The 27,785-nt window shown below is 36.4% G+C and overlaps 1 protein-coding gene across 7 annotated transcripts; it reads left to right on the top strand.

Moving 5' to 3' along the window:
* Positions 1 to 1,667: 1,667 nt before the first annotated feature.
* LOC136040939 (uncharacterized) lies at positions 1,668 to 26,330 on the top strand. 7 transcript variants are annotated; one of them, XM_065725372.1, is made up of 3 exons: positions 1,785 to 1,899; positions 3,921 to 4,100; positions 20,491 to 26,330. In XM_065725372.1, the coding sequence occupies exon 3, from the start codon at positions 20,505 to 20,507 to the stop codon at positions 21,969 to 21,971; it is 1,467 nt and encodes a 488-aa protein (XP_065581444.1). In that variant the 5' UTR covers positions 1,785 to 1,899; positions 3,921 to 4,100; positions 20,491 to 20,504; the 3' UTR covers positions 21,972 to 26,330. The 7 variants fall into 7 exon arrangements, with proteins under 7 accessions (XP_065581449.1, XP_065581447.1, XP_065581443.1 ...); XM_065725373.1 differs by having other exon boundaries at positions 1,831 to 1,846; XM_065725377.1 differs by lacking the exons at positions 1,785 to 1,899; positions 3,921 to 4,100 and adding an exon at positions 1,668 to 1,707.
* The last annotated feature ends 1,455 nt before the right edge of the window (positions 26,331 to 27,785 follow it).

The following is a 27,785-nucleotide window of genomic DNA, read 5'->3' as shown; positions in this document are numbered from 1 at the left end:
GTCATAGTAATAGTAGTTGTAGCAGTCCTATTTGTAATAGTCGTAGTTATGTAAGCAGTCGTAGTAGTTGTAGTAAAAGTAGTCGGAATAGTGGGAGTCGTAGTTGCACAAGTCGTAGTATTAGTATTTATCGTAGTAGTAGCACAAATAACAAAAGTTAGAACAACTACAAAACCTAAATACTCAAAATAAACAATAAATACTTTAGTAATCAGCAATCAAAAATTTATCTGATAATATTTTCTGATAATGGCTCTTGAATATAGGATTTTTTTACAAAAGAATTCCCTGTCTTAAAATAATTCCTCGTTTTTACCTTTTTTATTTATATTATTAAAACTTAGTCTGGTCTTCGTCTTTGTTTAGGAATTGGAAGTGGTTTTAGTAGTACTAGAAGTTGTAACAGTAGTGGTCACAGCAGTAAAAGTTGTGGTAGTAGTAGTCTCAGCGGTAGTATTTGCAGTGGTAGTCACATTATTAATAACCATAGCAGTAGTAGCCATATTGGTAGCAGCTGTAGTATTTGTAACAGCATTAGTAGCAGTAGTTGTAGCAATAGTCTTAGCAGCAGTAGTCTTGGTTGTATTAATCATAGTACCAGTGATAGCAGTAGTCATATTAGTAGTAGTAGTAGTAGTATTAGTAGCCGGAGTAATAGTCGTATTAGCCGTATTAGCTTCAATTATAACATACAGCAGTCGTAGTAGTAGCAGTTGCAGTAGTAGTTGTAGTAGTGGTCTTAGTAATACCATTCATAGCAGTTGCAGTCATAGTAGTAGTCCCGGTAGTAGTAATCATGATAGAAGTACTTGTAGTAGTAGTCAAAATAGAGGTACTTGTAGTAGTAGTAGCTGTGACATTAGTAATAGTAGTAGTAGTTGTCGCAGTAGGAGTCTTCGTTTTAGTAGTCACAGAAGTACTAAGTGTAAGTACAGTGGTAGTATCAGTAGAATATTAGTAGCAGCAGCCGTAGTAGTAGCAGTTATATTAATGGTAGTAGCCATGTTAGTAATGCTCGTGGTAGTGATACTCGTAATAGTCATAGCAGTAGCAGTTTTAGGAGTAGTGTTAGTAGTAGCTGTTTTGATAGTAGCTGTAGAAGTAGTCATAGTAGTAGGAGTTTTAGTAGTGGTCGTAATAGTTGTAGTATCCCTGGAAGCGTATTTATGGAACCTTTAAACCATTTTAAAGTAAATTGCTGCCTCAAAATTTGGTCAGATATGTTGGGCAGCAAAATGATGAGGGGGGCAGGCTGCCCTCCAATCATTTTTGGACCTTACGAAGGGTGCTATAAATTTAAATTCCAATCAGATAAAGCCTCTCCAAAGGGTTTAGAGCTGGTTTCATACCTTTTACGCTGCCTGTGACTCATCATTTGAAGATCTGAATAAGCGGTCCTTACTTTTTACTTAAAATCTTTTTAACCATTCTAATGCTAATACTTAAATAGTCAAAGTAAAACTTATGGTTACTTATAAATGGAGTGAGAGAGAACAGAAGAATGGAAGAGCATACATGCAGTGTGAGCTGTACATGCGCAGATTTTCGTCTTTACTCCTTTTGAGCTGAAATAGCTCTTTCGGTAAATAGGCCTTATGTCACTTCATATTTCAGCTGCATGCAACGTCGTGAAATATGTACTATCAATTTAAATACAAGCACATGCTTTTTTTTTCTTCAGACTTTTAAAGACGTGAGAGGATATCTGTACATGATTTTTGAAATCTAATCTTTTTCTTGAATCATTTTATATCTTCAATGTAATTTTTTAAAATTATAAAATAGGCACATGCTTTTTTTACTGAATCCTGTTTCTTCAGACTTTTAAAGACGTGAGAGGATATCTGTACATGATTTTTGAAATCTAATCTTTTTCTTGAATCATTTTATATCTTCAATGTAATTTTTTAAAATTATAAAATAGGCTAGTAATTTTATCACACACATTTTCAGGCCACCTTAAGTTATTCTGTGAAATTGGTAGGCTACCTAGAAATTTCTTAAAAGAAATCTGGACATTCATTTCATATAATGCCCTGGGTAAAATTCTATCTAAGTGACTTGCTATCTTGGAAACCGGTTAGGCTAGGAAAATGAAACTTTTAGGGTTGGGTCTTCAGGCTCAAGTATGCCATGGGAAGGTATCTTGAAGTACCTATTTCCACTCCTTCTCCCTCTTGAGGGCTCTGACCTTTGATGACCTTTAAAAAATATGTGTGTTGAAACCTTGCAAAATAGATCTTCTGCTTGAATGAAGTACAACAAAATTGTTTTCAGCTTCACAACTTTGCTCAATCCCAATTTATAAGATTTTAAAGATTTGCAAATACATTTCCTAAATTTTGAAAAAAATTGATATGGCTCAGAATTCTACTCAAATAATAGGAATTGCATTTTCAGAACAAAAAGCAGAGAAAAAGTAACTGGTAACTGAAAATTAAGGTAAAATGTTGTTTTGTCAAAATTTCAATAGGTATAGACCTGTCATGTAGGCAAATTTCAGGGCCCTCTAGAGGGAGAAGGAGCAGAGGTGGGTACTTTAAAATACCTTCCTGGCATATACTTTAGCCTGTAGACCCATCCCCAAAAGTTTCACTTTCCTAACCTAACCCCTTTCCAAGATAGCAAGAAGTCACTTCATTAGATTTTTACCATGCCTTGCTCTAGCTAGGGATATTTTTACCATCTTGAAAATTTGTTGAGCTAGATAAACCAGGCTTTGAGGAATCTAGGCTTGGTCTATATACAACTTTCTAGCTCAAAAGTATTCTTGAAGTTATCAATTTAAAAACTTCATTTGATAAAACTAGTTTAACTACTTTTTGCTATCTTAGAAAGTGCTTAGGTCAGGAAAATGAACCTTCCAGAGATGGCTCTACAGACTAAATTTTATCCCAGGTAGGGTCTTCACTAGCCAAAATGTTTGGGGATGGGGAGAACAAGAGATTTTACTGTCTGATTTTGCTATCTTGTCAGGTTTAAATCTTTGGCTCTGATACAGGAATTTTTATCCCAGGTAGGGTCTTCACTTGCCAAAATTCTTGGGGGGGGGGACAAGAGATTTTACTGTCTGGCTGGTCATTTTTACTGGATTTTTTTTTGTCAAACATTAGCATAATGTCCATTATTTTATTGCTTTTTTAGCAATAAAAAATTACTATTTTATTTACGTCACTATTTTATTGCTTTTTTATATAACTAAATAGGAAATTATGGCATCATTGGTAAAATCATGATAGGAGTCAGTAAAACAGCTATGTTTACCAACCAAGTTCAAAATTTCTGTAGATGACATTTCAGTATTTTTGTGGTCTTTATTGAACCAAACAAAAAATTTTAGAGCACCTCTTGATGCTCCATATTTTTAATGGGTTTCTTGACTTATCAAAAACATTAGGCCTATCTGATTACAAAAAGTTAAGATCTGTTGATAATTGAACAATATTTAAGTATGATTTAAAATGTGCATAACAATGGAAAGAAACAGTACATTTTGAGTTTTTTCTATTTTTATCTAGGTAGAAGATGAATGCATCACTAAATGCATTTTTTATACTCCTCTAAACATACTAATTGCTTCCTTGGAAAAATATATTTTGCTCCCTTAAATTTACCACAAAAGGTGGGTCAAGAACCTACACCCTACTTCTAAGCCAATTGTTTTAATGTAGCATATCCAAAGGCATCAATTTATTATGTCTTAATTCAATAAACATAACAATTTATAATATTCAAATTAAACATTTTCCTTTTTTTGGCATCAAATGGTGTATTTTCTAAGGACTGAACTTTGCTGTAACATTATGATAGTGCATGAAAAAAAATAAAGAAAAATTACAGATTGCTTTCCTTCTACAAAAATGATGAGACAACAACTTTTTCAACTTATTTCTAGTAATGAAAAATTTATTACCTTTTAGGGCCTGCTTTAAGGGCTCAAAATGGAATTTATGATGGAAGAAATTAGTGTACTTGGAAATAGTATAAATGATGCATCAAGCAACGCATTCACTCCCTACCTAGCTAAATAGTGGAAATTACTCAAAATTTACCAAGGAAACATGATAACTGGGTTAAAGAAACTTTCTGCATATAATGAAGTAAGAATTTTAGTGTTTTCATTTAGTTTGGTATATATCCTAGTTATGTCTGGGACTGTCAGATTATGGGCTGGTGGAGTTTATTGTCAAAATGTAGACATTATATTTCAAAAGAGCATAAAATAAAGAAACTGATGGTACTACTTTTATTTTATTGATCTATTTTCTTCTTTGGAGCTGATAACATCCTGTGTAACCAATTTATCTTTCACTAGAACCTAAAACATGCTTTGAATTTAAAGATAGCTTGACCAAGTCCTATTGTCTGCTAAGTTTGCAGAAAGTGGGATAAATAGAAAATTGGAGGGGGGTACAAAAATTATGATTAGCAAGATTTATGTGTGCAAACAGTTTTGCCTGTATTTTTGCTACTTTTGTATGAGTTGGACAAAGATTGTTTGTTGGGGGCAGGGGATAACATAACCCTTTAAATGTTGTCCTATCTCCTGATCAGAATCATTTACCAATACCTACAGCTAAAAAAAAACTACCCTTTGATTAAGGCAACATCAAGGAGGGAGGGTTAGGCATTAACCTACCCCCCCCCTCCCATGCTCTTAAAAACATAATAAAATGTGTATAAACAAATTTTTTCTGCATTTTTGTAAACCTAGGAGGATTGTGAAGTATGCCTATAAAATGAAATTTAAAAAAAGTTATCTTTTTAAAGAAAAGAAAGGGTGATATTGAAGTCTAAAATGAAGAAAACTATTCTTCAGCTGTGAAGGGTTGCTCCTAATCTCTAAGCTAATTTGTTTATATATTTTCATTTTTATATTTTTATATTTATTTTTATATTTTTATATTTTATATTTAATATTTTTTTATATTGCTATTTTATTTATTTTAAACAAAAAACAGAGTAAGCCATAGGCTTGAATTAAGTGAACAATATTTTGTGTCCCATTTTGATCCCCTTGATGCTTAAAGCTTTAGGAGTAAGAAACACAATTTTTGACTAAAAAGTAGGGCCAGTGGCATCATCTCATGAAAATATAGAGAAGAAAAAATGTATTTTTAAAATCTAGGGTGGATCAATTTTTTTTTCGATTTTCTCAATGAAAATACCAAAAACAAAAGGCATTTAAAAAAACCTAAAAAAAATATTTTTTCAAAATCAAGTGGAGGAGGGGGATCAGGGCAAATGCCCCCTCTGCCCTCCAATTGATATCCCTGATGGGGTATAAGAAGGGGGAATTTCCTTATTTATGGAATAGTTGTAGTTTTAAATTTTAATCTCACTTTTCATTTTCATTTGAAGAGAAACCTGCTTTTTTATCTAATTTCTGTTTCTTTTTATTACTGTACCCAAGCTTAACCTAAATATAAAGAGGGCACCACCCTTTCAAACCTGACCTGTTAAATGAAACTTCCACATTTCCTGAACAGTGTCTCAAGAAAAAAGACTTCATGTAGATATTTGCTTTTAGAAGTAAAGTAATTTGTATCCAAAACAAATTATTGTTTCCTCAATAAATGAGAAGCTCTCTAGCAGGAAGGTCATTTGTTCCACTTATATTGCTATCTTGTCATGTTTAAAACTTTGGCTAAGGTCTGGGAATTTTTTATTGCACTTGGTATTAACCAAGTGACATATAGCAATCACAAATTCTGTCAGTCTGTTGGTCCTGGTTTTGCTACTTTAGGCTCTTCCAGGTAAGTTAGGACGATGAAATTTGGCTAGCATATGAGGGACCAGACCAGATTAAATTAGAAATAGTCGTTTTCCCGATTTGACGATCTGGGGGGCAAGTGGGGGGGCCTGTTAATTTGGAAAAAATAGAAAAAATGATTATTTTTAACTTATGAGCAGGTGATGGGATCTTAATGAAATTTGATGTTTGGAATGATATTGTATCTCAGAGCTCTTATTTTAATTCCCGACCGGATCTGGTGACATTGGGGGGGAGTTGGGAGGGGAAACCTAAAACTTGGAAAACACTTAGAGTGGAGGGATTGGGATAAAACTTGGTAAGAAAAATAAGCACAAGTCCTAGATACATGATTTGACATAACCGGAATGGATCCGCTCTCTTTGAGGTAGTTGGGGGAGGGGTTAATTCTGAAAAATCAGAAAAAATGAGGTATTTTTAGCTTACGAACAGGTGATTGGATCTCAATGAAATTTGATATTTAGAAGGATATCGTGTCTCAAAGCTCTTATTTTAAATCCTGACCGGATTTGGTGACATTGGGGGAAGTTTGGGGTGGGGAAACCTAAAATCATGGAAAACGCTTAGATTGGAGGGATCGGGATGAAATTTGGTGGGAAAAATAAGCAGAAGTCTTACATACGTGATTTACATTATTGGAACAGATCTGCTCTATTGGGGTGGGGGGTAATTCTGAAAAATAAGAAAAATTATGTATTTTTAACTTACGAAGGAGTGATTGGATCTTCATGAAACTTCATATTTAGAAGGACCTCGTAACTCAGATCTCTTATTTTAAATCTCAACCAGATCAAGCGTAATTGGGGGGGGGCAGTTGGGGGGAGGACCGTAAATCTTAGAAAATACTTAAAGCAGTGAGATCTGAATGAAACTGGATGGGAAGAATAGAAACCTGTCTAAGATACGTGACTGACATAACCGGACCGGATCTGCTCTCTTTGGTGGAATTGGGGGGGGGGGGTAATTTTGAAAATTGAGGTATTTGTAACTTACGAAAGGGTGACCAGATCTTAATGAAATTTGATATTTAGAAGGATCGTGGGCTTTAAAGTTCTAATTTTAAATTCCGACCAGATCCTGTGACATTGGGGAGAGTTGGAGGGGGAAATCGGAATTCTTGGAAAATGTGAAATTGGGGTATTTTTATCTTACAAATAGATGATTGGATATTAATTATATTTGATTTTTAGAAGGAATTCATGTCTCAGAGCTCTTATTTCAAATCTCGACCAGATCTTTTGACATTGGGGGGAGTTGGAGAGGGAAATCTTGGAAAAACCCCTGGAGTGGAGGAATTGGGATGAAGCTTGGTGGATAGAATAAACAAATGTCCATAATACATGATTGACAGAATCGTACTGGATTCGCTCTCTTTGGAGGAGTTGGGGGGAGGGGTTCAGTGATTTGGTGAGTTTGGTGCTTCTGGACGTGCTAGGACGATGAAAATTGGTAGACGTGTCAGGGAGGTGCACAATTTGACTTGATAAAGTCGTTTTCCCAGATACGAAGTTCAACCAGGACTGATTCGACCATCTGTGGGGCTAAAGGGAGAGAAAAAATTAGGAAAAAGGAGGCATTTATAACTTACGAGTTGATGATCGGATCTTAATGAATTTTGATATTTAGAAGGACATCATGACTCAGAGCTCTTATTTTAAATCCTGACCAGCATTAAGCCTCTTATTTTTCTTTTTAAATCAATCTATTGATTCATAGAATTTTGTTAGAGCTCATACCATATGATGTCTTGGCTCTTAGCTCTTCTCGCCTCGTCACAAGTGCCATATGAGCTCTTAGCTCTTGTTGTAAAGATTAAAGCATTTTTGCAGCTTATTGGGAAATTTTCATTGTTAGTGGAAATTTTAGACTTGATAAGAATGAAGCATCACAAAATCTAATACCAAATCAAATAGAAACAATGTAAAACTTTTAAATCCTTTTTCTTGCATTGGCATGTCATGATTTTTTGTGAAAAATAAGAATACCTTATTTTGCAAGGAAACTGTTATAAAAGTTAAAAAAAGATGCAAAAATCTGCAGTGTATCTAATAAAATAACGCAAATACAGTTTTGTATTTTGTTTAGCATAAAAATACCATTTTGCATTTTTTTTCATTGCTATAAAAAATCATCATTGGAACATGCAAAAAACCTTATGTTAAAAAAAAATAAAAAAAAAATCATTTATTTTTTTTAGTTTTTAGTGTTGCATGCTTTTAAAGGCAATACAATTTTTTTTTTATCATATGTAAAGACAACTGCAATAAAAACTTGTATTTTGTGCAATAGAATTTCACAAATATAAAAATGACATTATTTGGCAGTATGACATTATTTCATACAGTCCAGTACATAATGACGTTGTGACGAAATGATAGTACTTCATACAGTTCAATATGAAAATCATATCATAATTGTAAATTTTGTAGATGTTGAGAATAAACATTATTGTGTTTGCAAATATTTTTTTTTCATTATTTATTGAAAAACCTGTCATACAGTAATGGTTGAACCTATAGAAAAGAGAACAAATAAAATACAGCAAAGATAAACAAGAAAACAAACTGATTTTGAAGACAACTACAAGGATAAGCAGAGAATAAAGAATAAGAAATGAAAAATCCTCCAAGTTAGAAAACAAAATATAAAAAAGAACAGAAAATTGGAAATCTGCTTTTTACCAATCCCAGAACAATTAACTTGTAGTTTATGAAATATTTGCAGTCTGTTTTTGTACATTCTCTGTGACATGGCTCAAAAAATGGCTAGAAAAATTCCTTGTATATAACAAAATGAATCTTTTTAAACTTTTTTTTAACATGCTAGAAAGTGAGACAGATTGTTCTAATTGTTTTTTTTTTTATCAACAAGTTGCATATGTAGATATTTAAGAAGTTGTAGATGTCCATATGAAATAAGAGAAAGAAGCTTGTATTTAGGCCATTACTGTTTTCCACTTCTACCTTGAAGGTATTTAATGTATTTGTGAAGACACAGAATAGAACTGACAGACACAGAACCTATTTGTGTGTATTTTACACTAAATGGAAAATTTGTAAACTTTATTTATAAACTAAATTTATCAACTTCACTCTACAACTTCACTCTTTTATCTACAACTTCGCTCTTTTACTCTACAACTCTCACAACTTCTATCAACTTTTATCAACTTCACTCTAGTCTTGAAATCTTTTTTTTACTTCATGTCCTCATTGAACAAATTCTTCTTGCATAACCTTAAAAATACTTTATTGTATTCCTTGTGAATTATTTACTCATCTACCAATGGGAACAAGATTAAGCACAATGCTTGCCATTTAGAAAGTACATATGCTTAGGGAACATAAGTTACAAAACTGTTCTTAAGGAAATTAAACAAAAGGGAAAAATCCAGAAACTTAATTGGGGCCTGCCATGTAATAAACAGTTTTTATAGACTGTTGTGTTGGCAGCACTATTTGGTGTTAGTTGGTTTGATAACTTCTGATTTTCCACTCTTTAACAAGCCTATAAAAATCAATTGCTGGTAAATTTTGTTTTTTGGTATAATGGGATAAGTTTCATAAAGTTGCAGGATAATGGCTAAAACAGGAAAATAAGATCAATCCCTTAATTAATTTTCATCCGAATTTTCTAAAATATTTAAGTTGTCTAGAAAATTGAAGGGAAGAGTTTGAAGCCTGGAGAGCTTTTGGGAAAACAAAACGTTAGAAAGAGAAAAAAATTCATCTTAGTGGTACAATTCTTTATTTTTTGAATTTTATGCTCAATTGTTGTGTTTGCTGGAAACCAAAGTGAATAAGTATACTCAGGGGTATCAATTCATAAAAAATGGGGGGGGGTTATTCTGGGAGGTAATTTTGTGATTTTGGCTTTAAATCAAAATATTATGAGGTAACTTAGGTTTCTTTCTAAGGTGGCTTCCAAGATGGTTAAGATGTGGCTTCATTTAGTTTGTTACCATCAAATGCCTACATCATCAAATTTTTTACCTACCATCCAATCTACCAATTTTTTACCTACCATCAAATGGCATCTGATATGTTGACACTTCAAAGGCTGAGTTGCTTAGGGAGATTCTCTTTGGTTGTTTAAATACATTTGTGGCTTTGGCCACAATGGTAATATTTGATTATTAATATTTTGATTAATATTTGATGGTAATATTTGAAATTTATATTTGATGGTAGGTGTTCTCCACCTCTTTGAAAACCTAAATGAAGCCATCTTTGGTGTCCTGGAAGCCATCTTGGCCAGAAACGTAAATTACCTCATTCTGGATTTCAGAATCTGGATTCCACATTTCTGGATTCCAGGAAAGTGGTTACCATCCCTGTGTTCAATATGCTTATTGCAATTGTTTCTTTTGGTTTTAGTATTCAGTATTTTCACTCTAACTAATAGAAGGAGGGCTAAATTCAGCATTTTTTCTGGGAGTGTGGGGGGAGGGTGCTTAGAAAAAAAACTTTGAAAGATGTAAAAAAATTGTTGCGTTTCTACAAGTCGGACAATCATTTCAGGGGAGAGGAGTGTTTATCCCCCTCTCCACTGCATATGACCTTGAGTAGATGGCCTCTATGACCATTTTGTTTTAAATTCAATATCTGTGTCCATTTATCTGTTAAAGATGTAATCTACAGCTAGGACAAAGAGAAAGGTAATTATCACTTTAGATTAGCATTCGTTGCTGCCAGAGGCTTTTGCCTCTGACAGCTGCCTCTGACTGCTGTCAGAGGTATTTTGTATCTTCATATATGTCAACTATTAGATGAAATCTGGAAAAATGGCAGCAATCTTAATCTCTGAAAAAAATATCAAGGCGTCATACAATGGGTAACTGAAGTAATTATTTTGAATTCACAGATACAACCTTTTATATATTTTTCAGATGAATAGTCTACAGATTCTTTTGGTTACCCATTACTTTTGTTTGCCTTTTGAATGACCGTTTAACTTTTCTTTTTATTTAATTAGTTACAGATAGTATTTGTTAACGGAAATATATGGAACAAATTTTTTATAGAAAAATAAAGAGCCTCATTAATCCAAAAACGAACAGAAATAAAGTCAAATAATCTTCAAAGTAAAAACTATGGACCCTAATAGAAAAAAAAACAAAAAGATATCAAAATTTTTCTTTATGCAAAAGACTGTGTCAATAAAAAATGAACACTAAATAATTTAAAAGGCTTTCCACAAATTATGTTTGTCAAAGAACAGTAAAGACAAAAGAATAATAAAGACCCTCATTTAGCCAAAAATGAGTAGAAATAAATTCAAATGATTTCCCAAGCATAAAACTACCACAAATTACCATAAATGGATAAATTAAACCCACAACAAACAGCAATCAAACACCTTGTGGTAACAAAGTAAGGAGCAACCCGGCTCAATAGTAACCGAAACTCTAAGAAACGGAATTTTGATACCAATAGTTACATCAAAAGAAGTGAATTTTTATGCTGATTTCAAATATATAAATTTCATCAAGTTCAGTCTTACCCATCAAAAAATTACGAGCCTGAGAAAATTTGCCTTATTTAGAAGTAAGGGGGAAATACCCCCTAAATGTCAAAGAATCTTAACGAAAATCACACCATTAAATTCAGCATATCGGAGAACTCTACTATTGAAGTTTCATCTACAAAAATGTGGACTTTTGAATTTTTTTGCCAGAAGATTTTTTTTTTGCTTTTTTCCCCAGGGGTGATTGTATCAACCCAGTGGCTCTAGAATGTCGCTAGAGGGCTCATTCTAATGGAAATTAAAAGTTCCAATGCCCTTTTTGGGACGACTTAATCCCCTGCAGTCCCTGGGGGGAAGGGCTGCAAGCTACAAACTTTGACCATTGTTTACATATATTAATGGTTATTGGGAAGTGTACAGACGTTTTCAGGGGGTTTGCGTCGAGTGGGGGTTTGGGGGGAGGGGATTATGTGGAGGATCTTTCCATGGAGGAATTTATCATGAAGGAAGAGAATTTCCCTGAAGGGGGCAAAGTATTTTCTAGCATTATTTAAAAAAACAATGAGAAAATAAATAAAAAAATTTCAGCTGGAAGTAAGGAGCAGCATTGAAACATAAAACAAACAGAAATTATTACGTATATAAGGGGGTCCCTCTCCTTCACAATACCTCTCTCTTTGCACCTAAGTATTTTTAGTAATTTCAACTATTTATTCTATGGCCTTTGTGATTCTGGGGTCATTCTGAAAAAAATTGCTACAAAATTCAAGCTTTAGTATAAAGAGGGAGGTTTAGTGTAAAGACGAGGGGGCAAACCCTTTCATATACAGAATAAAAATATACAAATATAGGAGTTCGTTACGTAAGTTAATTCGCAAGTTACGTATATTTATTACAAATAAAAACGTTCGTAGAAAAATTAAAAAGTTCTAGTTGCCCTTTTAAGTAACCAAAAATTGGAGGACAACTAGGCCTCTTCCCCCATCCCTTTTTTCTCAAAATCGTCCAATCAAAACTATGAGAAAGCCATTTAGCCAAAAAATAATTGATATGCAAATTTCGTTTTAATTATTCACGTGTGGTGAGCCAAAAGTCTTTTATTGTTTTAAAAAGTAGACTTGTGAGAAAGAGTCAAACTTTAGCGTAAAGAGTGGGGCGTTGAGGAGGGGACAACCACTTTCATATACGTAATAATTTCTGTTCGTTTTAAGTTTTAGATAGATAGATAGTTTATTTTAGGCCACCATCAAAACAACAACATGGCGAAGTTTAAAGAGAAAAAAATTAAAAAGGAAAAAGAAAAAAGGCGAAAAACAATACTTTAAAATTAAACGATTAGATTACATTCACTATATACATTCATAGCTTGTATAGGACGTGCAACGGCAGGAAATCATAAAGGTGCTCAAGGGCACCTCTTTTAGTTTAAATTTCCTAAAACTTCAAATATCTATATAGCATGGACCTAACTTTAATGTTGCTCCTTACTTGCAGTTAAAAAAAACTAATTTTTTTATTTAAATATAATAAATAACCGAGTCAAACTCAAAACGAGCAAAAATTAAAATGAATAGGTCTGACAACCACTTTCTCAAGACCTGAACATAATTTGCCCTTTACTGAAACCAAAATACATTTGAAATGTTTTCACTTTTTTGCTTTCATAAATAAAGAAGTATTAAGACTGAAAAGGAACAAATGTTAGAATATATACATATATTAAACTGACAATACACGGTTTATTTATTTATTTTTGTTTTTTTTTGTAAAGTGCAAATAATGTTCTGGTCTTGAGAAGACATGGGTGGTGTCAGCCCTGCTCGTTTTAATTTTTGCTCTTTTTTTTAGTTTGACTAGGTTATCTATTGTAATTTCTGTTCATTTTGGGTTTCATTTATTAATTAATGGTGACTGTGGTAGTTTTATACTTGGAAAGTAAGAAAAAAAATTCTTAGAATTTGACAACACTTTCGTCTGTAAAAACTTAAACAGTAAGAATTTGTTGATTCTCAAAGCCATCTATTTTTTCAAAGGATAATTAAACCTTCTTAAAGTTTTTGGTGCCATGTGTTTTTAGCTTAATTTTAATGATTATTTGCCTACATTTTTTTCTTATTTTTTCTTTAATTTGGCACCCGCTACTGCCCAAAATTGCAGAAGTTCATACGGAAGTCTTTTCAACAAAAATGCATTTGCATTTTTTTTTTCTGAATGTAAATTCCTATTTTTCCCGTTCCTTAGCACTTCTCAGCGAAACTAAAAAAAAAAATTGAATAAAACTCTCAAATTTTGAAACCTTTTTTCCGCGAGGGGTAAAGGCCTAGAACCCTAATATATATATATATATATATATATATATATATATATATATATATATATATATATATATATATATATATATATATATATATATATATATATATATATATATATATATATATATATATATATATAAATATATATATATATTTATAAATAAGTTGTTTGTTTGTGTGTCTGTCGACTGACGTCATGTTTGTCGGCTTACGTCATTATAAGGATTGAGCAGTACTCCGTCATGCAGTTGTTTGTCGACTGACGTCATGTTTGTCGACTGACGAAATTACAGACCGGGACACCGAACACAAATGACGACCGGGACACCGGGACACAGGGAATATAAATGACGACCGGGACACTCAAAGAGAAATTACAGACTGGGACACCGGGACACAAATAACGACCGGGACACAGGGAATATAAATAACGACCGGGACACAGGGACACAACTACAACTGGGACGCCAGGGGGACAGGGGGGATATATAAATGACGACCGGGCACAGGGAATGTTCGATTAGCAATCACCATCAACAAAGCTCTAGGGCAATCATTAGAATAATGAGGTATAGATCTGAATACGGATTGTTTTTCCAATGGACAATTATATGTTGCATAGAATGCAAAGAAGTTAAATATAGAAGCAAATAGAAAGCAAAGAGTCAGCAAAGAATGTTGTATATTCGCAAGTTTTACGTAGTTAAAAACATATATATATATATATACCTATCTATATTCACAGGTGGGACACAGGGACACAACTACAATGGCGCGTAACTAATATGGCGCGAAACAACTTACGCGCTCGGGGGGGGGCTTGGGGGGGAGAAGCGCCCCCTCCAACTAGGTGTTGGAGTGGCGCTTCGCGCCACCCCAACCGCCATATTAGTTACACGCCATTGTAGTTGTGTCCCACCTGTGAATATATATATATATATATATATATATATATATATATATATATATATATATATATATATATATATATATATATATATATATATATATATATGTGTGTTTTGAACTACGTAAAACTTGCGAATATACAACATTCTTCGCTGTCCCATTGTCTGTGCATATAAATAGATTGGTTTACCGACTCTTGAACATGCAACATATAATTGTCCATGGGAAAAACAATCCGTATTCAGATCTGTACCTCATGATTCTAATGATTGCCCTTGAGCTTTGTTCATGGTGATTGCTAATCGAATAATCCCTGTGTCACCGTCGTCATTTATATATCCCCCTGCGTCCCCGTTGTAGTTGTGTCCATGTGTCCCGGTCGTCATTTGTGTCCCGGTGTCCCAGTCTCTAATTTCTCTTTAAGTGTCCCGGTCGTCATTTATATTCCCTGTGTCCCGGTCTGTATATACATTCGTTTTTGAACTTACTTTTATATGTATATAGATCTCACAACGATCCAATTTTAGTCTTATCTGGTTAAACCCGTGTCCCGGTGTCTCGGTCTGTATATACATTCGTTTTCGAATTGGTCTTTTTTTAGTTTTTAGTTTTTTACCTTTTTTTTAGTTTTAAGTTATACCTCATGATTCTAATGATTGCCCTTGAGCTTTGTTGATGGTGATTGCTAATCGAACATTCCCTGTGCCCCCGTCGTCATTTATAATCCCCCTGTGCCCCCTGGCGTCCCTGTTGTAGTTTTGTCCCTGTGTCTCGTCATTTATATTCCCTGTGTCCCGGTCGTCATTTGTGTCCCGGTGTTCCTGTCTGTATATACATTCGTTTTTGAATTGGTTACCTTTTTAGTTTTTTTTTTAGTTTTGTTTTTCTCCTTTATTTTTCAGTTTTTTTAGTGTTTTTTTTTTTTAGTTTTTAGTTTTTTCTTTTTAGTTTTTTTTGTAGTTTTTACCTAGCCAAGGTTCGAACCTGCAACCTCTCGGACCTAGAAGCTGGAACATAACGCGTTACCAACTCAACTACTTCGGGCTTGAATACTTTCGTTTTTGAATTGGTATATGATGAAATAATTCAGACGTCATATGCGGACAGACAGACAGACAGACATAACACACAAACAACTTATTTTTATATGTATAGCATTTATATTCCCTGTGTCCCGTTCGTCATTTGTGTCCCGGTGTCCCGGTCTGTATATACATTCGTTTTTGAATTGGTTACCTTTTTAGTTTTTTTTTAGTTTTAGTTTTTTAGCTTTTTTAGTTTTTTTGTTGTTTTTAGTTTTTTTTTAGTTTTTAGTTTTTTCGTTTTAGTTTTTTTTTGTAGTTTTTACCTAGCCAAGGTTCGAACCTGCAACCTCTCAGACCTAGAACCTGGAACATAACGCGTTATCAACTCAGCTACTTCAGGCTTGAATACATTCGTTTTTGAATTGGTATATGATGAAATAATTCAGACGTCATATGCGGACAGATAGACAGACAGACATAACACACAAACAACTTATTTTTATATGTATAGCATTGATATTCCCTGTGTCCCGTTCGTCATTTGTGTCCCGGTGTCCCGGTCTGTATATACATTCGTTTTTGAATTGGTTACCTTTTTAGTTTTTTTTTAGTTTTATTTTTATTCTTTTTAGTTTTGTTTTTCTCCTTTATTTTTCAGTTTTTTTACAGAAATAACACACAAACAACTTATTTTTACATATATATATATATATATATATATATATATATATATATATATATATATATATATATATATATATATATATATTATATATATATATATATATATGTGTGTGTGTGTGTGTGTGTGTGTGTGTGTGTGTGTGTGTGTGTGTGTGTGTGTGTGTGTGTGTGTGTGTGTGTGTGTGTGTGTGTGTGTGTGTGTGTGTGTGTGTGTGTGTGTGTGTGTGTGTGTGTGTGTGTGTGTGTGTGTGTGTGTGTGTGTGTGTGTGTGTGTGTGTGTGTGTGTGTGTGTGTGTGTGTGTGTGTGTGTGTGTGTGTGTGTGTGTGTGTGTGTGTGTGTGTGTGTGTGTGTGTGTGTGTGTGTGTGTGTGTGTGTGTGTGTGTGTGTGTGTGTGTGTGTGTGTGTGTGTGTGTGTGTGTGTGTGTGTGTGTGTGTGTGTGTGTGTGTGTGTGTGTGTGTGTGTGTGTGTGTGTGTGTGTGTGTGTGTGTGTGTGTGTGTGTGTGTGTGTGTGTGTGTGTGTGTGTGTGTGTGTGTGTGTGTGTGTGTGTGTGTGTGTGTGTGTGTGTGTGTGTGTGTGTGTGTGTGTGTGTGTGTGTGTGTGTGTGTGTGTGTGTGTGTGTGTGTGTGTGTGTGTGTGTGTGTGTGTGTGTGTGTGTGTGTGTGTGTGTGTGTGTGTGTGTGTGTGTGTGTGTGTGTGTGTGTGTGTGTGTGTGTGTGTGTGTGTGTGTGTGTGTGTGTGTGTGTGTGTGTGTGTGTGTGTGTGTGTGTGTGTGTGTGTGTGTGTGTGTGTGTGTGTGTGTGTGTGTGTGTGTGTGTGTGTGTGTGTGTGTGTGTGTGTGTGTGTGTGTGTGTGTGTGTGTGTGTGTGTGTGTGTGTGTGTGTGTGTGTGTGTGTGTGTGTGTGTGTGTGTGTGTGTGTGTGTGTGTGTGTGTGTGTGTGTGTGTGTGTGTGTGTGTGTGTGTGTGTGTGTGTGTGTGTGTGTGTGTGTGTGTGTGTGTGTGTGTGTGTGTGTGTGTGTGTGTGTGTGTGTGTGTGTGTGTGTGTGTGTGTGTGTGTGTGTGTGTGTGTGTGTGTGTGTGTGTGTGTGTGTGTGTGTGTGTGTGTGTGTGTGTGTGTGTGTGTGTGTGTGTGTGTGTGTGTGTGTGTGTGTGTGTGTGTGTGTGTGTGTGTGTGTGTGTGTGTGTGTGTGTGTGTGTGTGTGTGTGTGTGTGTGTGTGTGTGTGTGTGTGTGTGTGTGTGTGTGTGTGTGTGTGTGTGTGTGTGTGTGTGTGTGTGTGTGTGTGTGTGTGTGTGTGTGTGTGTGTGTGTGTGTGTGTGTGTGTGTGTGTGTGTGTGTGTGTGTGTGTGTGTGTGTGTGTGTGTGTGTGTGTGTGTGTGTGTGTGTGTGTGTGTGTGTGTGTGTGTGTGTGTGTGTGTGTGTGTGTGTGTGTGTGTGTGTGTGTGTGTGTGTGTGTGTGTGTGTGTGTGTGTGTGTGTGTGTGTGTGTGTGTGTGTGTGTGTGTGTGTGTGTGTGTGTGTGTGTGTGTGTGTGTGTGTGTGTGTGTGTGTGTGTGTGTGTGTGTGTGTGTGTGTGTGTGTGTGTGTGTGTGTGTGTGTGTGTGTGTGTGTGTGTGTGTGTGTGTGTGTGTGTGTGTGTGTGTGTGTGTGTGTGTGTGTGTGTGTGTGTGTGTGTGTGTGTGTGTGTGTGTGTGTGTGTGTGTGTGTGTGTGTGTGTGTGTGTGTGTGTGTGTGTGTGTGTGTGTGTGTGTGTGTGTGTGTGTGTGTGTGTGTGTGTGTGTGTGTGTGTGTGTGTGTGTGTGTGTGTGTGTGTGTGTGTGTGTGTGTGTGTGTGTGTGTGTGTGTGTGTGTGTGTGTGTGTGTGTGTGTGTGTGTGTGTGTGTGTGTGTGTGTGTGTGTGTGTGTGTGTGTGTGTGTGTGTGTGTGTGTGTGTGTGTGTGTGTGTGTGTGTGTGTGTGTGTGTGTGTGTGTGTGTGTGTGTGTGTGTGTGTGTGTGTGTGTGTGTGTGTGTGTGTGTGTGTGTGTGTGTGTGTGTGTGTGTGTGTGTGTGTGTGTGTGTGTGTGTGTGTGTGTGTGTGTGTGTGTGTGTGTGTGTGTGTGTGTGTGTGTGTGTGTGTGTGTGTGTGTGTGTGTGTGTGTGTGTGTGTTGTGTGTGTGTGTGTGTGTGTGTGTGTGTGTGTGTGTGTGTGTGTGTGTGTGTGTGTGTGTGTGTGTGTGTGTGTGTGTGTGTGTGTGTGTGTGTGTGTGTGTGTGTGTGTGTGTGTGTGTGTGTGTGTGTGTGTGTGTGTGTGTGTGTGTGTGTGTGTGTGTGTGTGTGTGTGTGTGTGTGTGTGTGTGTGTGTGTGTGTGTGTGTGTGTGTGTGTGTGTGTGTGTGTGTGTGTGTGTGTGTGTGTGTGTGTGTGTGTGTGTGTGTGTGTGTGTGTGTGTGTGTGTGTGTGTGTGTGTGTGTGTGTGTGTGTGTGTGTGTGTGTGTGTGTGTGTGTGTGTGTGTGTGTGTGTGTGTGTGTGTGTGTGTGTGTGTGTGTGTGTGTGTGTGTGTGTGTGTGTGTGTGTGTGTGTGTGTGTGTGTGTGTGTGTGTGTGTGTGTGTGTGTGTGTGTGTGTGTGTGTGTGTGTGTGTGTGTGTGTGTGTGTGTGTGTGTGTGTGTGTGTGTGTGTGTGTGTGTGTGTGTGTGTGTGTGTGTGTGTGTGTGTGTGTGTGTGTGTGTGTGTGTGTGTGTGTGTGTGTGTGTGTGTGTGTGTGTGTGTGTGTGTGTGTGTGTGTGTGTGTGTGTGTGTGTGTGTGTGTGTGTGTGTGTGTGTGTGTGTGTGTGTGTGTGTGTGTGTGTGTGTGTGTGTGTGTGTGTGTGTGTGTGTGTGTGTGTGTGTGTGTGTGTGTGTGTGTGTGTGTGTGTGTGTGTGTGTGTGTGTGTGTGTGTGTGTGTGTGTGTGTGTGTGTGTGTGTGTGTGTGTGTGTGTGTGTGTGTGTGTGTGTGTGTGTGTGTGTGTGTGTGTGTGTGTGTGTGTGTGTGTGTGTGTGTGTGTGTGTGTGTGTGTGTGTGTGTGTGTGTGTGTGTGTGTGTGTGTGTGTGTGTGTGTGTGTGTGTGTGTGTGTGTGTGTGTGTGTGTGTGTGTGTGTGTGTGTGTGTGTGTGTGTGTGTGTGTGTGTGTGTGTGTGTGTGTGTGTGTGTGTGTGTGTGTGTGTGTGTGGTGTGTGTGTGTGTGTGTGTGTGTGTGTGTGTGTGTGTGTGTGTGTGTGTGTGTGTGTGTGTGTGTGTGTGTGTGTGTGTGTGTGTGTGTGTGTGTGTGTGTGTGTGTGTGTGTGTGTGTGTGTGTGTGTGTGTGTGTGTGTGTGTGTGTGTGTGTGTGTGTGTGTGTGTGTGTGTGTGTGTGTGTGTGTGTGTGTGTGTGTGTGTGTGTGTGTGTGTGTGTGTGTGTGTGTGTGTGTGTGTGTGTGTGTGTGTGTGTGTGTGTGTGTGTGTGTGTGTGTGTGTGTGTGTGTGTGTGTGTGTGTGTGTGTGTGTGTGTGTGTGTGTGTGTGTGTGTGTGTGTGTGTGTGTGTGTGTGTGTGTGTGTGTGTGTGTGTGTGTGTGTGTGTGTGTGTGTGTGTGTGTGTGTGTGTGTGTGTGTGTGTGTGTGTGTGTGTGTGTGTGTGTGTGTGTGTGTGTGTGTGTGTGTGTGTGTGTGTGTGTGTGTGTGTGTGTGTGTGTGTGTGTGTGTGTGTGTGTGTGTGTGTGTGTGTGTGTGTGTGTGTGTGTGTGTGTGTGTGTGTGTGTGTGTGTGTGTGTGTGTGTGTGTGTGTGTGTGTGTGTGTGTGTGTGTGTGTGTGTGTGTGTGTGTGTGTGTGTGTGTGTGTGTGTGTGTGTGTGTGTGTGTGTGTGTGTGTGTGTGTGTGTGTGTGTGTGTGTGTGTGTGTGTGTGTGTGTGTGTGTGTGTGTGTGTGTGTGTGTGTGTGTGTGTGTGTGTGTGTGTGTGTGTGTGTGTGTGTGTGTGTGTGTGTGTGTGTGTGTGTGTGTGTGTGTGTGTGTGTGTGTGTGTGTGTGTGTGTGTGTGTGTGTGTGTGTGTGTGTGTGTGTGTGTGTGTGTGTGTGTGTGTGTGTGTGTGTGTGTGTGTGTGTGTGTGTGTGTGTGTGTGTGTGTGTGTGTGTGTGTGTGTGTGTGTGTGTGTGTGTGTGTGTGTGTGTGTGTGTGTGTGTGTGTGTGTGTGTCTGTGTCTGTGTGTGTCTGTGTGTGTCTGTGTGTGTCTGTGTGTGTCTGTGTATTTAAAGTTTGTTTTTCCCTTAGGTCAATAATTTAACCTGTGTTGAAAGTCGAAGTTTTTAAAACATATTTTTTTCTAGATATCTTGTAGAAGATGGGCGTCAAAGGAATACAAGAAATAGAAAGGGTTAAAAGGCTTTTATACTTATCAAAGTATGGAAGCTGTCAAACTGGATTTCTCTGTAAATGGAATGAAATATGTCCCTCATGTGAATCCTCCAAAGGGAATGGAGTGCCTAGTCTCCAAAACTTGTCTTTAAATATCTTAGCCAACTATGAAAGTTTTTCCCCTGCTATGATGCCAATATCTTTATGCAATGTTTTGATGCAAGTGGCTCTGGCCAAAAACAGTTCAACTGTTAAGAACTTTTTGAAGAATTGGCCCTTTGAATCTTTTTCTCTGGTAAATATCCTGTCGGATCACAACTTTCAGTGCTTTATCCCTTGGAAAAGAGAGCAATTTGCCAAAAAATTATTCTATTCATATATGGAGATTATTTTAAATGGAGAAGAGTGTACTCTTTTGACTTTAGATATAAGAGGTACAGTTATTTCAGACGAAGATGAACTTGCAAAAATTTTCGAGCTTTTAAATAAAGTACGAGAATTAGAAAGTAATTCTTTTCGACAGATTTTCTTAGATATAGAAATAAGTGAAGATTTGTTTGATCAACTCACTAGTGTCCTGGTGTATAACCCGGAGATTAATCCTGAAAGTAAGAGCACTCTCCATGTGCATTTAGGTCACTTTCAGTCTTGTGAAGGATCCATGAGACAAGGCCAGGGTATTAAGAGCTATTTAAGAAAGATGATTAGTTTTACTACAAGCAAATTAGAAAGCTTGTATATTCCAAACACCTTCTTGAAAAATGCTGGTTTAAGGAAAATATTGAACGAGCTCAAAATGCCCAAATATCAAAACCTGGTAGCACTTAATTTTGCCAATAATGATCTAGATTTTCAAAGCTGTACAATGACCGTTGACTTGTTTGCTCAGTGCATTGGTGACCTACCACAACTAAGATCTCTGAATCTTTCTCAAAATCCTGTCTCTGGATGCTTAGAATTTTTATTGTGCAACCTAAAGTATGGATTGTTAGATCTAAGGGTAGCTGGTTGTGAACTCAACTCAGAAGATCTAGTCTATCTTATGGGATCAATCCATGCTAAGTCTTTGATAGTACTTGACATCAGTGAAAACTCATTTGAATCAAAAACAGAACTAAACAATTTTATATCTGCCTTTAAGGCTCAAATGATTGCAATTGAAGGAGAAGCCTGTGGTATGGAGGCAGATGAGCTTGTAGAGCTGGCAACAACGCTTCAAGATTTCTCTGTTCTTTATTATGTATCATTTGTAGGCTATTGGATGACTATAGAAGAGCTGGTACCAGTTGTCCGAGAATTGTGTTTATGTCAATCGTTAAAGATTGTTGTTTTATCACTTCCTGTTGATGTTGACTTTGACATTGATGACGTGAATAGAGTCAAGAACTTGGTGTCTCCAGTTGAAAGTGTAATTGAACAATGTAATGGCAGTTTTTCTATTCACTGGATTTAAATGAAATTCAACATGAAATGAAATGAAAAGGCCTTTTTGGAATGAAATCGAAACTGCAATGGCATTTTTTCTATTCACTAGATTCAAATGACATATCTGGTGATAAACGATTTGGAGCAAAAAAAGATTCTTTTTTTTTTGTAAAAAAAAAAATTGCTTGCCCAGCTCTCATGTTAGATGTTTTTACTGGGTCACTTAGAAGAGGGAAAGCAAAAGGTATATCCTTCAGATACCTAATGAGGGTGGGTTGGATTGAATAGGAAAAATAGGGTTATGTTTTTTGTTGTTGTTTTTTTTTTGCTAAGGCCACCCTTCTAAACTTGCAACAGTAAAAACAAAGTTTTAACTTATCACAAAAACCAATTAACAGATTTTATATTTTCTGTCAGTTCAATTGTATCTTGCAACACCACCTCCTCCGTTCACTAATATAATCCTAGATTAAGCCCTAAGTTCCCTAATTTTGTTGTTTATTTTCGATTTGGCTGTAAGAATCAGGTATTGATGAGAAATAAGTCTGAGATAGAAAGTTACCCTTCAAGTTAGGATTATATCCAGACATGAGGGTGGGGGGGGGGGGGGTACTGCAAATATAATCAATCAAATAGAGTCTCCCTTAAAATAATGAAATAAGCCACTTTTATATTGCACCCATTTCAAAGGGATAGCCTTAGCACAAGATACCAAACCAGGTGCAGCCCAATTAGTACGAGATACATAAACCTGAGTAATGGAGGGGGTGCTGAATTCTTTTTGTTTTGAAAGTTTCGACTAGCCAAAACATAAACTGTGTATTTTTAGGCCATTTTTTTAGTTTAATAAATTGTTGACTTTTGTCAACCATAGTGCTATTGATATTAGAAGTTTATTCTTTGTGTTTTTCTGTTAGTGTGGTTTTTCTAGTTACTGAAGAGAGTGCTAATATTTAGCTTAAAACCCAAAAATTTGCATGCTGATTACCAAATATGATTGATGTGTTCAGTATTCTGAACAGTACAGAGGCAAAATTACTGCATTCATCATGCCAAAATATAAGCCCAGTCAAAGAGTATAGGAAACTTATAGGAGTGGAAACTGTCGCTAGTATAAAAGTCACCAATATTATCTGGTGTTTGGTGACTTTTTGTTCGACACAAAACTGCAGCATACTCGTTTTCTTAGGTTTTTTTAAAATAAGGGGAGATTGAAGAAAGTATATTTTTACCCCAGTAGGCCTACCGGCTTGAAGGTAACTAGCCTACTTGGTCTGGCTAGCCTATTATATCAGCTACTTTATTTACAAGCAATAGTAGTCGAGGGGGGAGGGGTAACAGGGATTAGAGGGGGGGGTCGAATGTCACCCAGTTAACCGTAACAAAGAGTTTGCAATAGCGATAGCATTGACAGTTTATTTTAGAATTAGTTAAAACAAATTTTGTAAAAGTATTTGCTGAACTTTAAAGACACCAGAATTGGAAGATACCATTCCATTCTGTCCTTCTTTTATATCTGCCACGAAAGGTTGTGGCAAATTTAAAAGATTGGAAACTGGTGCTAGTATTTAAAAAATCAGTAACTCCATCTATTGGTTGGCGATTTTGTTGCATATTTTTAGCCTATATTAAATAGCTCCATACTTGTTGTTACAAGCATTTCAAAATGCAGTAGGGTAAAAAAGCAGAATGCTGTCACCAGCTACAGAGAAATTCCAGTCTTAATCTTATTGAATTTCAGATTAATCATATAATTATATTGAGTTGTTTTTTTATTGTATACCTTTTTAATGAAGGCGTTATATGTTGCCTCTATCATGTGGTGGAGTATAGGGTTGGATTTCAGTTTGGTAATACGGGACCCAGAATTCAAATCCTGCTCTAGCAATAGATTACAGAGCCAGCACAAGGACCTTAGTAGTGTCGTTGAAAGTGTAATAAGTGTAGTTAATCCAGTGTATAAATAAGTTGCCTGACACCACTCAGTAAATGGTGCTTGTAGGTTCTAATCCCTACCTCACCATGTTAAGCTGCCGTGACGCTTGCAAGTTTCCCTTTCTCTGTGGACCCGGTGTAATATGCTTCTTTTGCACATTGTCTTAATAAACGCATATAGAGGAACTTTTTTCTTGGCATTAAAAAAGATGATCGTTTTTTGTTAAGGAAAGTGTAATAAATCTTCAAGGCTGGTTTACAGAGGTAAGACAGTAGGAATTACGAGAAGCCTCCTGACCAAATCATAACTCTGGAAAATCATAATCTTTGATTACCCAATATAGTCATTGCTTAGCAACACTGCCCTCCAGACAAATTTCGATTTCACGTAAAATTTCTTCCTTTTTAATTATTTGGAGACAATAATATATAATCTGTAGTTCAACACAGGCTCTTCAGCAGCTGGGATTGAAACCCAGGACCAGTGGTAGCGTTACGCATATGCAGCTGCATTAGGCCCAGTGCCACCAAGAGCCCCGCATATCAGTGTAGGTATTTCTTAGAAATGCAAAGCCGCGTGAATGCTCTACCATGTCTCTGCAGCATGGAAATACAGCTCAAAACGATCCTTATATGGCAAAAACCTACCCTGAAGTCATGTTTAAGACCATAACAACGCCTACCACAATAAGATTTGATTATATGAATAACATTAATGCGGTTTTTCAGTTATAATAATAGCTGTTGGGGTCCAAAAACTGATATTACCTAGGCCCCCAAAAGATCTGAAGCCACCACTGTCTGGAATCCGTATTGCCAAGAAGAAATGAATCTACTATGCCACCAGAGGGTTTAACTTGAAGTTTCTTCTTCTTTCATTCTCTTGTTTGATAATATGGAGATGCTAAGCAGAATCTCATTATAATTCCGGGCTGTGCTGTAGCTGAGATTGAAATCTTGGTCTTGTATTTCGAGATCAATTCCACTGTGCCACTATGATAGTGAAAAAGGGCTTTTTCCCATTGGAAGTCAACCAGGGAAATACTTAAAATCCGGTTTTGGCACAATGGGATTGATCTCTGATTACTAATATGGGACCCGGAGTTTTATATCAGCTTCTGCATGACGTGGAGAGACTGTACGTTAGCATCTTTAAATGATCAAACAAGAAGAAGAAGAGACTTGCTTATTCACAGTCGGTAGAACAAGGAGCTGAGTTGGGCATTGAAGATGCTATTTTTCCAACAATAGACGTTTCCACAAATCTTCGATTCAGCCGTCACTTACAAGAAGTCATAAATCGTTTTAAAATTGAGCTAGAAATAATTGAAAAATTCTGACTTAAGTATTAACGTATTATAGTGACCACACTGTTGTTCTTGATCTGAGTAAAACCGATTTCGCTGTCTGTATTCGGATATAATTAGCTTAGTCTCAGTGAGATAAACTACTATTCAGGAATATATTAATTAAATATTTAATATATAGCCGTCACTTACAAGAAGCCATAAATCGTTTTAAAATTGAGCTAGAAAATAAGTGAAAAACTCTGACTTAAGTATTTACGTATTATAGTGACCACACTGTTCTTGTCTGTATGCTGTCCGTATTTGGATATAATTAGCTTAGTCTCAGTTAGATAAACTACTATTCAGGAATATATTAAATAATTAATTAAATATAATATAATAATTAAATATTTAATATATGGAGCTGGTTATGTTAGGTGATTAACATAATGCGTTCTGGGTGGCCCGCTTTCCGTAATTCTCTGTTGTAGTTTTCATAATTTTGCTACTAAAGTATTATATTTTCATCGCATTTTGGTATATTTCATTGGGAGTAACCTAACTTCACTTCTTGAGTGTGGTCGCTGTACTACATAAGTGCCCCGACTTATTCTAGTGTTTAATTAAATTGAGTGTACTCGAAAAAAATTTAATGATTTTTTGGAGATTAACAGTGACATTATTGAACTGACAATCTAACGTTTACTTAAACTATAGAGTATAAAGAATTAGGATTTTCTTAAAAATTAACGTAAAGTCTAAAGATATTCGAGAATTTGTGGAAAGGTCTATTAAAGTAGGGCCTATAGTATGGCTGGTCATCACCAGAAGATTCCTGAAATCTTTCGGATGGAGGGGGGCCTTTGGAACACTACCAGAGACTTTATAGGTCTTGGGCAAACCTCTATGTTAGGTTCCTTGAGGAATATACTGGTAAACACAATTCTTTACCTGTCGATGCAATTATTTTTGTCAACTTTTTGTTTATGTGTCCTGTTCAGAATAAATTGGACGCTGGCCAAAAATTAGTTTTAAAATCACTGGTGGACTAATTTAAATCACGTGGAATTGTTTCTTCTAAAGAATCATTTTCTTTTAACTTTATTTTTATGAGACGTGTATGCTATTTTTTTGCTTCTATATAAATAAAGCAGTTTATGTGATATTTGTGTTCTTTACGGTGTAGAACGTAACATAGCGCGCACAGAACTTGAAACAATATGAACTAGTTCTACGTTGCATGGGCAACGTGAGGTGTTGCGGCAACCTTTGTTTGGCTTTGCCGAGTAAAGTGTTCCGAGAGCAACACTTTTGTTTTGTTTCCTCGCTTCGATCAAATGCTGAAGTTGTTAATCTGTAATGATCTTAAAATAAATACTAGGTACACCAACTCGCGAAAGTTGCAAACCCCTCATTGCAACTAGCTAAAGTTGGAAACCCCTCATCGTTGAATGATTGTAGCCTAACAGCCGATTATTATTTACAAGTCCCCTACATGTCTTACCACTGGAACCAAATTGGTTTTACCATCAACTACACCGGAAAGAAATAATAGGTACACCAACTAACAAAAGTTGCGAACCCCTCATTGCTGAAGATGATTATGAGCTAATAGCCGACTGTTGCTTAAAACTCCCCTATTTGTCTCACAATTGGTATCGGCCTATTTTTGATTTCAGTGTGTACCTTACTACTGAAGTTGTCAACCCCTTTAAACTTTGAAACTGGTATATCTCATTAAAGAATTGTTCTACCAAAAAAATTGATGACATATAATTAGCTCATTGGTGATAATAATCAGCTCATCAAGAGCTATCGATTGCCGTCGGAAAAAAAAAATCTATCTGTCTCGGTTCAAAAGTTGACTTTTTTGCCGCAGTCCGAGTTTCTAACGTCATCACTTAGAAAGGAGCAAAGGATAAACTCTAATTTCTTTAGCAATAAGAGAACTTTTAAATTTTAAGAGGCACATCTGATACCATTTCTGTATCGGCCTATTTTTGGTTTCTGTGTGTACGTTACTACTGACGTTGTCAACCCCTTTTAACTTTCAAACTGGTATATCTCATGAAGGATTTTTTCTACCAAAAAATGGATGACATATACTTTGATCAGCTTATCAAGAGGTATCGATTGCCGTCGAAAAAAAATCCATTTATCTTAGTTCAAAAGTTTTTTTTCCGTGGGCCAAGTTTCTAACGTCATTACTTAGAAAGGAGCTTAGGATAAACTCTAATTTCTTTAGCAATGAGAAAACTTTTAAAGTTTAAAAGGCACATCTGATACCATTTCTCTACTGCAATCCCAAGTGCGAAAAACCGAATGATAAACTCAGTTGAAATCACGAACAGAAATGGGTAGAAACAATAGATGGCAGCACTTTTGTTCCCCACTTTTTTGTTTCTATAATTTTTTTTATTGATCTCTCAAAGAAGATATATTGGCTGTGGCGCTGAGTAACTGCCGCATATATTTAACACTTATAGATTTTAGTCCACCTTCAATTAGAAACTGGTGCCTGCCTGCTTGCCTGCTAGAACAGAGCTTTCCACTTGAAAGCAGAAACATGGTTTGACGAAACGAAAGCTTGAATGCATAACTTCAGATAGTTCTCTCTG

This window comes from Artemia franciscana, chromosome 21, assembly GCF_032884065.1.
Source record: "Artemia franciscana chromosome 21, ASM3288406v1, whole genome shotgun sequence".
NCBI lineage: Eukaryota > Metazoa > Arthropoda > Branchiopoda > Anostraca > Artemiidae > Artemia > Artemia franciscana.
Note: the sequence above shows the minus strand (reverse complement) of the source record. Positions and strands in the feature narration are given on the sequence as shown.

Coding starts and splice junctions, on each gene's coding strand:
- LOC136040939 (XM_065725377.1), top strand. CDS start 20,505: ATGGGCGTCAAAGGAATACAAGAAATAGAAAGGGTTAAAAGGCTTTTA.